Consider the following 13,500-nt stretch of genomic DNA (forward strand, 5'->3'; position numbering starts at 1 on the left):
AATTCCAATGTTGACCCTTTTCAGCCACACAATAATTTTGTAGCGTGTGGATTCAGTCAAATATTTTGCAGATGTATATTGAAACTGTCAAGCACAGAATATTATATACAAGCAAAAACAGTTTTGCGTTAATGTTCTATTTAAATGAAGACATAACTTTATTTAAATAAATGTTTTTGTCATAACAAAAAGACAAAGGTTAAAAGAGTACATAAATTACAGGCTGAATAAATATTATACAGTGATATTCACGTTCTTGATAAAATGATTTTTTTTTTAATAAAAATTCAAAATGCTAAACGCTTCACTCTTGTTGCTGTTGAATTTACTGTATTTTACAAGCCAGTTTATGTCACACATTAACATAATGAATATTTTTTTCTCCTTGGAAAAATGATGTTATGTATTTAAGAAAGCTATATTTAGCTACGGTAACGTGCAGTGATTATTGCCTTTAAGCTTACCAGGTATGAAACTCAAAATATGATTCAATGAGAGATCTGGGGATTCTTTGCATTTCTGAAATTACATTTGAAAAAAGGAACACATGTACTGTATCTGCTTCAAATCTTTTCAGGTACTGATTTAAAATTATCTTATGCATGTTATTCCAAATATCAGATGATCCCTTGACTTAAGCAAATAATCCTCTGATTGAACGTTTTCTTATAGCTGTCAAGCAGTTGTTGGATAAGTTGTGGCAAAATCCCCCATCGTCATGCAGAAAGCAGTCAGACCCAGCAGTAACAACAGAAAGACTATATAAAAAGGATCCATTATACATGAACAAAAGGAAGAAAACACTAAGAAGCTAGCAAAACGTACAAAAATGCAATCAATTAAGTGAGCACACTGCATTGACTTACAGTTCTTCAAATTCTTACTTGAAGTTAATGACTATTTTCATTTTATTTCCAAATGAATCGTTACTTTTCTTATTAAAAAAATATGCTTTGCATATCTTCAGTTTATTTATTATATATAGCGGGAACCCAGACTTAAAAGGATATAGGAAATGGACGGATCTGAAATTTAGGAAATTGTTTTGTTTAAAAAAAAAAAAAGGCAATACTTGTTGGGTTTGAACTGGAAACTTAAACTCCATCCCTGGTGGACAGGTTGCAATCAAAGTATTACAATGCAATGGGCTGTATTTCCCTTTCGGAGTAGGTCAAGGGTCCTCACTAAGCTTCACAATAAAAAAGGGTGCAATATATTTTTGCAAAACGATGTTACCCTGCTCGAAGAATAAAATGGCCAAAGTCCAGCAAGATAGTGGATAGCATTTTATTTAAATGTCCAATTTTTTGAAAACGCTTTACTATTGATTTTCAATAATTTTCTGGGCCTAATTGCTTCAACAACAAATCTGTGCATTACGAGTACAATTTAAATTATGGTGGGAATGCAATCTTAAAGAAGAAAACCAATGCTGTTTAATTATTTATTTTACTGGCTTTAATTTATTCCACTGATAAAAAGAAACAGCTTGTTACCTTCTCATTTGCTAATGCCAAGGAAAGATACATTTTCAATGTGCTGAGCTTTTCCTAAATGTCTCAAATACTAAATTCATGTTTGGTAATGCTTATAAAATATTTTTTCCACATATGTATTTGATAGCAGGAAGCTGGAGTCAATCCTGACAGTGAACAGAACCCACCATAAATGGGAATGCAGTCCATTGCAGTGCAAGCAGGAGAACAGCCACACTCTTTATACAGAGAACCCAACATAACTACCAAGTAGTGCAGTGGATAGTAGGACTTTAGGGACTTTCAAAACTCGACTTGCTGTTATTTTAGAAGAATTAAGTGGCATCTTTTGTTAGGCTGAATGACCTCGTCTAGATTGTTCTAATGTTCTAACCTACATGAGGGATACTTTACAGAAAGACCATGCAAACTGTAACACAAGTCATGTCTGCATTTGGTTTCTATGAACTTGAAGAGTGAACATAACTAAAATAATTCTGTGATCTATTAAAATGGTGTTCACTTCCTTGTGAAATCTGGCCCCCACTAGACAATCTAGTCATGTAACAACTTAGTATATTTTTTGGAAAGCATGTTTTTATCTCCAAGATTCTTAAGACACCTCAGTGTTGCTGTTCTTCTCACGACTGGGTTTGAGTCTTGACAGTTTTCATTAATGTGCACTACCATGATAGACAATTTTTCATGCTGTTCAAATCCTGCAGAATATTTCCATTGAATATTACACTATACATACTGCAAACAGTTCAATGGAGTATTGCTCGCTTTGAATGATGCCTACAATACATTTTATTAATTCTTTTAGTTCAGTAGGCTATCACGTTGTCTCTCAACCTGAATTTTTTCACATGCTACATATCCAGTTGCCTGTCACTGTATGCAGACTAATTGGTGGATTGCAATATGCCTGGCACGAGTGTGCTGGGATGGAGCAGAATCCAGCGTGATTCTGGTGCAGTTGGGACATAATGACTTTCACCAAGAAGAAACAGGTTCAGAAGTGGAATAGATTAACACATCTCACATTTTAAATGACTGTGTATTTCACTGGGAGTGCAAGAAAAGGACAGTGAAATAGATAATGGTGGTATTGTTTTATATTTTGGGCCTGTTTAGCTAAAATAATTTTTAAAATTATTTCACTATAAGTGAGAGACTTTGAAGGATGTAAAAGGGTACAATTGTTGAACATTTGGATTAAGTTTCAAAGTAAGTTTACTTAATGCACCACATCATTGAAAAACTATGGTCTATAAATTTGGTTGTAACATTTTATATTTTTTACTGCTTACCATGTCAGTAAGTGAAATGAAAAATGTGACACATTTGGGTATTTTAAAATTAAAATCAAGACCAAATCATTTTTTACCTCATGTAATCAAAAGGTGCTTCACCAAGCGGATATGCTTACAGTGCAAAGCAAACCACAAGATTACAGGACAAGCAGTAGTATGTATGATAACAAGAATAACAAAGTTGCATAAATGTAGGAATCAATTTTTGATTATGTCAAAATGTACACTGTTGAAAGCTGCCACATTTTGATCTTTGTAAATCTTTTTAAACTAATGAGAAAAATATTAAGTGAGAATAATGTTATTGAAAAGTACATGTCATGCATAACAGAAAGATAAAGGAACAGTTATATTTCCTTTTGAGTGAAGTGAAAAATATGTCTTTTAAAAATTGTAAATGGACAGTTAAGAGATGAAATATGCAGTGTCTGAGCACAGTGGTTTGTGGAAGACCAACAGAATCTATAACGATACAGTAAATGGTGTCTTATACCAAGCTGCCTTTTTGTAGTGTCACAAAGTGCACATTGTGCACAATGAAGAACAAAAAGCACTGATACAACAATGAGTTAAAGCTGCACATGGGTACAAGGTTTTTAGATTAGATAGTACCTGATGCTTATAAATTAAGAACTGACTATTGGTCGGGAGGTTTGGGAAGATGTTCCTCGACCCCTCGGCAATGGATAACTATTAGTAATGTTTAAAAAGAAATTTGGCATCATAAAAAGTTTTTAGACTTTCTCATACACATACATTACTTCCTCTGTATTGAGTATGACTTTTGTATGCGTTAAGTGACCTGACCTGTTTCTAGAATAAATGTGTGGACTGTTATTCCTAAATGTACTGTTCAAAACTCAATTGTGACTTATAATGACTCCTTTTACTGTCATATTTAAGTTAGACATTAAAAAAGAATGCTCTTATTTTTAATTTTTCATCAGTAAATCTATCTCTATATTTGCTATTAAGACTTTATTTCCTTTCATGGAGTTTTAATGGTTGTTACTTGGTTGATCTGGAATGTATAGGGCATTTCTATTTCAAAGGTTATGATATAAATGGCAGTATTGGTTTCATTTTCCAACTAGGTTGTTATCTTCATCACTCACTTGATCTTGTTTTTAATTCCTCAAACCATTTTATTTAAGCTGCAAACAAGTTTACTGCACAAATATACATCTCCTACACTCAAATGCCACCTATTACTATAACATTGGGAAATGACTGCCTGATGACCCCTTTCCTACAGCCATTTAATCAACATATTGCAGAAAAATTGTCTTTTTATTACTGTGAGAGTTAAGACAGTTTGTTTATCTAATGCCTTACAACGTCATCTAAAACCCACTGCAAGGACACATCTGTCCAAGAATAGCAACTAATACACAGAGTTATGTCAAGAAGTTCCCAAAAAAGGTTCTGTTTTAACGGCTTGTAATTAGAAAAAAACACCCTTTCACCAGAATGACAGTTTGCTCAGCTTATCCAGTTACAGGAGACAGCAGCAAGATTGGATTAGACTTTACTATAGTAATATTCTTTAAGTCACACAGTTCCTGTTGTGGAGCAGTGTACCGCGTCTATGCACAGAGTGTCAAGCCAAAGACTGTGATCAGTGAAGTAACATGAACATGTGACAAATGCACCAAGTGGTCAAATGGAAACCTGCAAAAATATCTGTCAACATAAATTACCATTCTGAATGTAACAACTGGTAAATAAAACACTGAGAAAACACTGGCTTTGTGGGTAAATGCACAACCATTAAGCTGTCTAAAAATGTGGGCAGCACCAGCTAATTCTAACATGACAGATTAAGAACCATACTAGAGCTCTGTGTACTAACAAGACCATGCATTCCAGAATGTGACTGCATATTGTCATTACAGCTAAAAACAACAAACACTAGATTTTTTTTTAGTTTTACATAGACATCAGAGCCAGAAACTATACAAGCATAAATACAGCACTTTCTCTTGAAGTAGCTGCAGTAACTTATGGTTATTTTCAACAATTAACCTGTGGTTGCATATTGTGTACCAAGTACTCTATTATTACTACCAAACAAATGCTCTGTTTACCATCTGTGTAGACAATAAACGTACAGATCCACCCATCTGTGATGGAATTAACAAGACTCATTTTGAAGCCCTTCAATTGCTCACTTAGTTATTGTGACAGAAGTTAAAACTCAGCACAATAATGAAATTGTTTTTAACAAAGCACTTGATCTACGATCCTGTGGTTCTAGCGTGTTCATCTGTAACGTAAATTCATTTAAAAGTGGAGGCTGAGGATAAGCATTTTAAATTAGTGTCTATGTTTGTAGTTTTCAAAATTTGCTTGTGTAGAAGGCACACCATTCTCCCTATCTATTGTTGTTTAAAGTAGCTTCACTACCAAAAATCTACATTCGGTTAGGTTCACAGAAAAAAAAAAATCAAATGTGGCAAATTAAAGAAATTGTCTTTTAAGAGAACTTGACAGGCACATCCTAGGAGAAGAAAAACACACCTGCTCTTTCTTCTTCTATTTGTGTCACTGACTTCATTACAAATTCATCTCTACCTTAGGGCAAATTTCTGTCACTGCCAGAAATATTGTGTGTATATATATATATATATATATATATATATATATATATATATATATATATATATATATATAAATAATTTTTTGCTAAGTTTACATTCGTGTTAACACAGTAACATTCTTCCCTTCAGTTCTTGCCTGATAAAAACATTGCATATAATAAACTGAGGACAACTTAAAAAGAAATGGCTCAAAAAAGTTATAGACAATAATTTCTCACTTGGTAGGAGACACAAACACAGCAACAACTGAGCAAGGCACAATGAGCAAGCAAATGACAAACCGTTGAAAGAGAATGAACAGGCATACACAGTAGAGTGTGGTTCAGTTGTCTGCATTCTAACCAATTTCATGAAAAATAATATCCATAATAATAAAAAAAAGTAAAAACACATGCTTTAAAAGCAAAACCATTGTTATTTTTACTACTATAAGTCAAATCATCTTGACCAGGCAAATAGACTACCAGGGCAGTCTTGTTGATTCAGAACCACATGGAGAATAATGATAGTTAGCTGCCTGACTTATAATTTAAGCCTCTTATTGCATCTGATATAGCCTTAAAAAACTTGAAGGGTTACTTCTTTACTAAACATCATTAGAAATAATAAAAAAATATACGCAATTTTTGTTTTTAAATCACATTAAGAAAGTGATACATTTTGCAAATACTCTATGAATAAACAAAACCTATACATCCATGGGGAAATGCTTGGCATTCTAAGCATATGTGATAATGAGAACTGTTTCTGAAGATCACTTTATTAATTTAATAAAGCTAAAGCTTCAGCCAATAGTATTACACATCTGGCTTCGCTCTACTTACAGCCACACATTGAAACTTGGAGGATTCATACTGACTTGTCAGTTGCCTCTTTTTGATTTAATAAAACTTACAAAGTATTAAATGTTTTCTTCTCCAAATATCTGGTTCTGCTAAAACAATAAGAATTTTATGTATATACATAATATATATATTTATATATATATATACATTTATATACGTGCATGTGTGTGATGTGAATATGTGTGTGCACATACACATAGAGACACACTAATATAAATATTATATATATATATATATATAAGAGAGAGAGAGAGAGAGATAGATAGAAACATACACAAACATAAAACACATACAAACACAAGGAATAATCTTTCATCTTATCTGCTTTGACCCAGAAACTAGACACAAACTACACATGTAAAGAGAAGAAGAGAAGATAAGTCTTTGCTGGGTCCAGCTATTTAGAATTGAGTGCACAATCAAAGGTTCAAAAGTCTTTTTTTTCTTTTATGCTTTCAATGCACAATTCCTATCCCAATATGACCGATGAAGAAACGGTAGGGAAGGAGGAAAGCCCTGGATCTGGTGTGCTGAGAGTGTGGCGATGGGAGGAATCCCCTTCTACTCTGCTTCTCACTCATTGTTTGGATTCTCCAGATCCTGGCACTGGATGTCCCCACCATTATAATCTGTACCAGGAAGCTTCAACCCATACTTATCCACGCACCAACATATTCCTCTCTTTCGTCCACGAGATGGTTTGCACTGCATAAGGGAGAAGACAGAGAGAGAAAGTAATGTTAAACAGAGAAGGCCATAGATAGATAGATACTGTAGATAATACTGAAATTTAATTTGGTTGTTAATACATATTTTCAAGGATTCACTTATGGTAGATTAAAAAAATGGCCTGCTAGTGTAAGGAGGTACGTAACTGTACTTGATTTTATTGGTTAAGTCACACTTTAGCACATATGGAGTCTTCACTACAGGTACTGGTGTCAGCTTCAATACATCAGGCCCATCCATCCATCCTTCCATTCAATGTCCAAACCCAATTATCCTGAACAAGGTCATGGGGAAGCTGGAACCAATCCCAACAAGCATCAGGCACAAGACAGGAAAAAGGCATCAGTCCATCAGAGGCTGAACACACACACACGACTGCCAATTCAGCATCTACACTGTAACCAAAATTCCTTTTTTATATCTGTTGCATAGATGCTTAATTATTTATGGATTTTATAAAAACATAAATTCATTTAAGGAATGTTATTAACATTTTTTCAAAAGTTAGGCTTATATTTTCAAGCAAGTGTTTTGTTTATTGTAATTTTCTCTAATGAAGCAAGCAGCTAATTTTTCCAAACTAATATTATTTATCAATTATATTTCATTCTCACAACAGCATTATTTACACTTAATCATCAAATGCAAAATTAAAAGCAGATGCACAGACAGCACTTGACAGGTGTGTAACTTCCATATAAAAAAATACACTAGACGTTGTGCATAAGGCAGACTGAAAGCCCTGGACAGGCCATGGTCCATCGCAGTACAGATTCACATACACATCTGCTCTCCAACTCATATGGGACCAATTTGTAATTGCCAATCAACTTAAAAGGCTCATCTTTAGGGATGGAATATACACACACAGGGTATGAAGGAGCACTTGCTATTTAATTGCACCTAAAAATCCATCAGCATGTACTCAATACCAGATCACTTCCAACCAAAGAACAGTATCGACCTGCTCACCTGTTTCCTCTTGTAAAAGCCCTTTCGGTCACAGTTTGGTAAATAGAGTGTCTGTGGTACAATTCGAGATGTGACTTTCATATCCTGAAGAATGCTTTCCATCTGCCTGCGGCATGGACCCTTTGGAGACAGAAAGGTTAAACAAACTTTATTTGTAGGTACGCGTAGTGTATTAATCTGGCCTCAATGTCGCATTGATTATAAAATAGTACAGTAAATGGCCCTCTCGGTTCCATGACATTTCATTATGCCACAAGCTTTTAAAACACAAAAGAAAGTTAATTGATTTTGTTAGGCATTTTGATTGTATAAGAACTGCAGTTGGTGCCATCTTATCTTTTAAAGCATAAGTTCTCTATAGGAATGCCACACTATCATAATGCATGTGCATACAATGACATATTATGCCTCTTCCCCTTACCCGAACTTACAGTATTTCAGAGAAAGACCACACTGCAGTCCTACACAACAAAATGGCTGGGTGTGCTTATGGAAATAAGCAATCATTTAACACTACCAATTCTGCAATATATTGGGGAGTCCTGGATGTCTGGGAACTATAAACAGAGAAGGAAGAAGGTGGTACCTGTGTCCAGGAAATGCTAGAAGACTGTACTAAATGGAAGACTATTTATTCATAAATAAGATCTATTCCTAAAAGTGCCACCGAGATAGAATATATTGTAGCTGGCAAGAATCAGTTTGAAAATTAACTGAAATAAGGCAGAGGCTGACATTAAAGCAGAACTAGAGAAGAAGGAATACTGTATAGAACTTTGGAGAAATATGCACCCCAGTACAGTAACAGCAACTGTAAATTAATATACTGTGGCAAGCAGCTGGGGGTGCTACACAGCCGGGACGCCCAGGAGGACCGGAGGAGGGCTTACGCCTCCTCCAGACCATGAGGGGCTGACCGCCCTGGTGGCTTTGGGGACCACGGGAACAGAGCTTAGAAACTCAACCCTACAGGGGCCCGTGGTCACCACCAGGGGGCGCCCCAATGCCTGTGGAGCCCTGGCCCTCAGTACTTCAACCACACCTGGAAGTGCTGGGGGGAAGAAGACCAGGGACACCCGGAGTGCTTCCATGTGCACAGCCGGTACTTCCACCACACCAGGAAGGGCCGGCGGAAGCTAATTGGGAGGCACCTGGAGCTCGTCCGGGTGGAAGAAGGACAGAGCTCGGGAGGAGAGTGGAGGCAGACCAGAGGAGAAAGGCATTGAGGAAGACGGCCAGGACTTTGGGGCTGTTTTGGGTTGTGTGCTGTGTTTTCATTGTGAAATAATGAATAAATGTGTATTGGGTGTTTAACCATCGGTGTCTGCCTGTCTGTGTCTGGGCTGTTCCTCACAATACATAGCTGTTTATTTCTTTAAATTTATGGTACATGTTGTATACTTACATATTCTGCCTCATTTTTATCATTAGAATAATGAGGGTAATTCACTGGACCCACTGCCCTGGATTTTTCTAGTTTCCTCCTTTTGTCTTTTCGCAAAGCCTCTGCCTTCCTATCCAAAAAGCGGTCTTTTGCCCGAGGAAGTACTTTGGCTGGGAGTGGATCTTCAGTGATCTCAACAGTTGGAGCCTCTTCATGTTCTCGTGATTCACGTTCTGAAAATAGGAAAATAAGTTGCATGTTACTTGAACATATAGATAATGTTTCTAATTTGGAGCAAAAAAAGTAGGACAAAAAAGGCAAAGCTTCTCTTTAATTACACTGACTTAATCCTGAGAGAAGTCTACTACACATGCTTAAGTCTGCAACTTTAAAGTGTGTCTAACGTAAAGAAGTGTGCTCTAAAAGAAGTGACAAGATATTTGTGATGACATTTTTTCAATCGCGAATCATGCCTGCATATTGGAGGATCTCCATATAGGCTCTGTTGAGGTATGTTGCAACCCACCAGGATAAGAGGGGGCACTGTTGCTTAGTGTCATTTCCTTCTCTCCCAACAGTGTCATGAAACTGCCCAGTGAGGGCGACTGACTTCGTCCCTCCCAGATCAGCGTCCAGAAATATCTGAGCATCCTGGAAGCAGGCAGCATTTCTGGCAAGAACAACCTTCTGCTAACCATAGTGACCTGACTACTGGCTATCTTTCCTGTCTAGTTTTGATTTTGATTCCCTGCACAGAGTTTTTGATTTACTTTGTTTTGTTTTTGGAAAATTGACAGGAAAACCCAGATGGCACCTTAAATTTTTCCAGTTTGTGGTGATGTCATTGCTGCACCCAGCCACATACTGCTAACTGCAAATTGATGACAAGAAAAGATTCTTTATTAAGAGTATCAAATTAAGCTAAATGAACTGATTACTTTGTGTTAGAAAAAGAAATAAATTCTTGCAACATGTCTAACTTGCCGGTAGTGTTCACAATTACAACTTATATGTGTTAACTACTGAAAGTGGAACTGAGACAGAATCAATATACAATATGTAAAACGTAAAACATATTTGTGCACTTCAGCTTTTTTCCAGGTGCTTTCATGTTCTGGCAAAGGAGAAGTTTAAATGATACATAGAATTGGGGGTTGTGTGCATTCTGTGACTTGAAGCAGAATCAAGGCTCCTACAAGTCTAAAATATAATGAATTTCAGTCATTTTAGTTGGTAAATAAAGACCTTTCGCGTCCTGGATTTGGATCTATTATTTACCAACTGAAATGACTTTAATACCTGCAACGGTGCTTCACAAAATGAATACTGTGGCTTGGTGTCATGAAAAAGTTTTGCCACTAGAGGGCATGTGTGTATTTTAATTAAAATGGCTTAAAAAAAGAATTAACTTATCACCACCCCAGCAACCGCACTGATCCCATCACCCACCCCTGAGATACTGGAGCAGAACTTCCCTCTCCTCTTTAAACAAACTTTGAAAGGATCAAGTTAATTCCCAGGCTGCAAGTTATTTTAATCCTTGATAAACTACATATATGTATAATTTAACCAGGGCAACCAATCTGAATTGCATCATCAGTTCCAGAAAGGGTGTTAATTGCATCCTCTTTCACAGTCAGATGAGATGAGAGTTTGTGAGTGTGCCTGTGTGTGTGTATGTTGCTGCAGATTTATGCTTCAAGGTCAGGTAGCATAATGTGAGTGAAGAGGGATTTAAAAAACATCCTCAGTATCTCTCCATCTGAATTGCTAATTACTGTAAAAGGCAACTCTTTTTTGCAGTGTTCAGCACTTTAATAATTGAGATATCTATGCCATACAGTTGCTGTAGACTTGCAAGTAATATGTATTTTGGTTCAAATTATTTACAAAGGTATTGCTAAAAGTAATATATGGCACATTTTCGTAAAGAACAGAGCTCAACAAGTTATTCTCACAGTAGTGTAATTAACCAAAACACGCACAGCAAGTAAACAGTCTGTTATTATTCTAAAACTGTAACTCCAATGCACCACAAGTGATGAGCCGCATTTACATCTTAATTATAGATATCTTTAGAACGCCTTCATAATATAATACCAGTACAACACCCTGGGACACAGGGTTACATGTTCCAACTTGTGTCGTTTCTTTTAGGGGCGCCCAATTTAAACTTGCTTTCCAAATCACCCCTGTGAAATACTTCTACAAAGCAACATACTGTATGTGTTTCTTTTTTTTACCATTTTCATTAAAAGCAGCTATTGGGTCAACATGTGCCAAATAAAAGCTCCTTGACTAAATATAACTCAGAGGAATTCACCTTATAATATATCCATACCCTGAACAAGGCAGTAGCTCCAGCAGCACTCTTTAAGTGCAGTAAGACTCATACATTGTGACCTAGTTAAGTGAAAAGCAGTACACGACCCTAGAAGGTCATTTACAGCTATATTGATGAAACAGGAAAGATTGAGCAGGTCTGTCACCCAGCTAGATTTAGATGTTCCATCTTGGCACCTGATTCATAAATTGTTCACTTGACATTGTTACAAGAAATGGCTTCAGCAGCTACTTGAGCCTTAAGTTTCACTCAGTGCCATGGAGACCACATTAAGATTTAGAAACCTCTGCACTAATGCAAAGAGCTTCCAAACATCTCGAAAGTAATAAAAGACTATGTTTTTCTCCATATCAATAAACTGCATATGATATAGATTATAAATTAAATGCCTTTGAATGAAATGTGTGCATCATCCAATAAATGTGTGTTTCAGCCAATGAATTCATCGATATGGCAGTTGCTTTCCATAATAGCAGATCGATTTGTGCCTCAAATCTGAACTCTATTTTTTTTAACCCAAGCCAAACAGCTTAATACTGATAATTTAGGCTATAACAATCTGATTTGGCATTTCTTTATTACAGCATATCTTACAATATAAACATCTATAATTAAATGTTATATTTGACCCTAATATAATATAGCAAACATCCTAATATATATGTAAGTAATTTATATCGTAGTCAAAGATTCTGTACACATCAGGGGTATATGGAAAAAGTGATACAATTGAAAAAAAAAAACTTCTTCTAGGCTGTTAGTGTATATTGAATGCACTCAGTGCACCACTGTCACTTTTTAGGGGACCCTTGCGCTCTGTGACTGTCTTAACATGTTGAGATTGTTCTCATTCCACTAACCATGAGGCTGCTAGTGTGCTTGGAAAGGCATTTCCTATCATCTTGGTGGGACATTTAAGATTGATTTATCAGTTTAATGGCCCAGGACAGCACCAAAAAATGTATTAATTAAACTTTTTCATGAACCAATCCCTCATATATACAGTAGAAGTTCATTGCTACTATTTTTCCCAAGGCTGATACAATGGTTTCCTCATAACAATATTCAATATGGGAAAAAGGGTATGTTACACTGTAATGCATTCCTTATGGGTGCCTGAGAAACTCTTCCTGGTTGAGACATGGTATGCAATACCCTGCCAGGGCAAGAGGGGGAAACGATGCTAACAATGTAGAATTACTCTTTTCTCCTCCGCAGCTCAAAGAAGCCACCCAGTGAGAAGACCTAAACCATACAACGTTCAGCTACACCATGCCTCTTCTGGTCAGGACACCCACAAGATGGCATCTCAGTTTGAGAAACACAGTTCTACATGACAGAGCTCCCTACCACAGACCCATTCAAGAGAGCCACAAGTTTTGAGATGCTGCACAGGCTAAGAAGGCATCTTTTATGCTCTATTTCTCTTGCATCACCATGCACTCATTCATTCATTGTTTTAGACTTTGACAGTATGTGGAGTTGGCCACATTACATCTCACAATAGATAGACAGATAGATAGATACCTAAAGACAGTGAAACAAAATAAATATTTGCTAAGTTCTACGTTATTTTATGTATTTGTTTTCAAATAAAAATAATGTTAAGTGCAAGACTGACTGTAAACAATCCATCTGTTTCTCAAAAAAAAAATATTCTGAATTTGTTTAGCAGTTTACTTGTAAGTTCACACGATGCTAAATAATAGAGGTAATATTAAACTTCTTTTAGACCTGTAAGTTTATTGCCAGATGAAACCTGCTTCAGTCACCATGTTAGATACGTCAAGACTTAATGTATTATAACATAAGTTGTAAAAAAATAAAAATAAGAT

General features: G+C 36.1%; 1 protein-coding gene across 1 annotated transcript in view; it reads right to left on the reverse strand.

Annotated features, from left to right (window-relative positions):
* Window positions 1–544: 544 nt before the first annotated feature.
* LOC120531203 (insulin-like growth factor-binding protein 5) overlaps window positions 545–13,500 on the reverse strand; it is a 45,291-nt gene continuing 32,335 nt past the window's right edge. The window contains exons 2-4 of the mRNA XM_039756401.1: window positions 9,343–9,554; window positions 7,938–8,057; window positions 545–6,941 (exon numbers count right to left, since the gene is read on the reverse strand). Coding sequence (XP_039612335.1) covers window positions 6,810–6,941; window positions 7,938–8,057; window positions 9,343–9,554 — 464 coding nt within the window. The 3' untranslated portion in view covers window positions 545–6,809. The remainder of the gene's footprint in view (window positions 6,942–7,937; window positions 8,058–9,342; window positions 9,555–13,500) is intronic.

Source organism: Polypterus senegalus, chromosome 6 (assembly GCF_016835505.1).
Source record: "Polypterus senegalus isolate Bchr_013 chromosome 6, ASM1683550v1, whole genome shotgun sequence".
NCBI classification, from domain to species: domain Eukaryota; kingdom Metazoa; phylum Chordata; class Cladistia; order Polypteriformes; family Polypteridae; genus Polypterus; species Polypterus senegalus.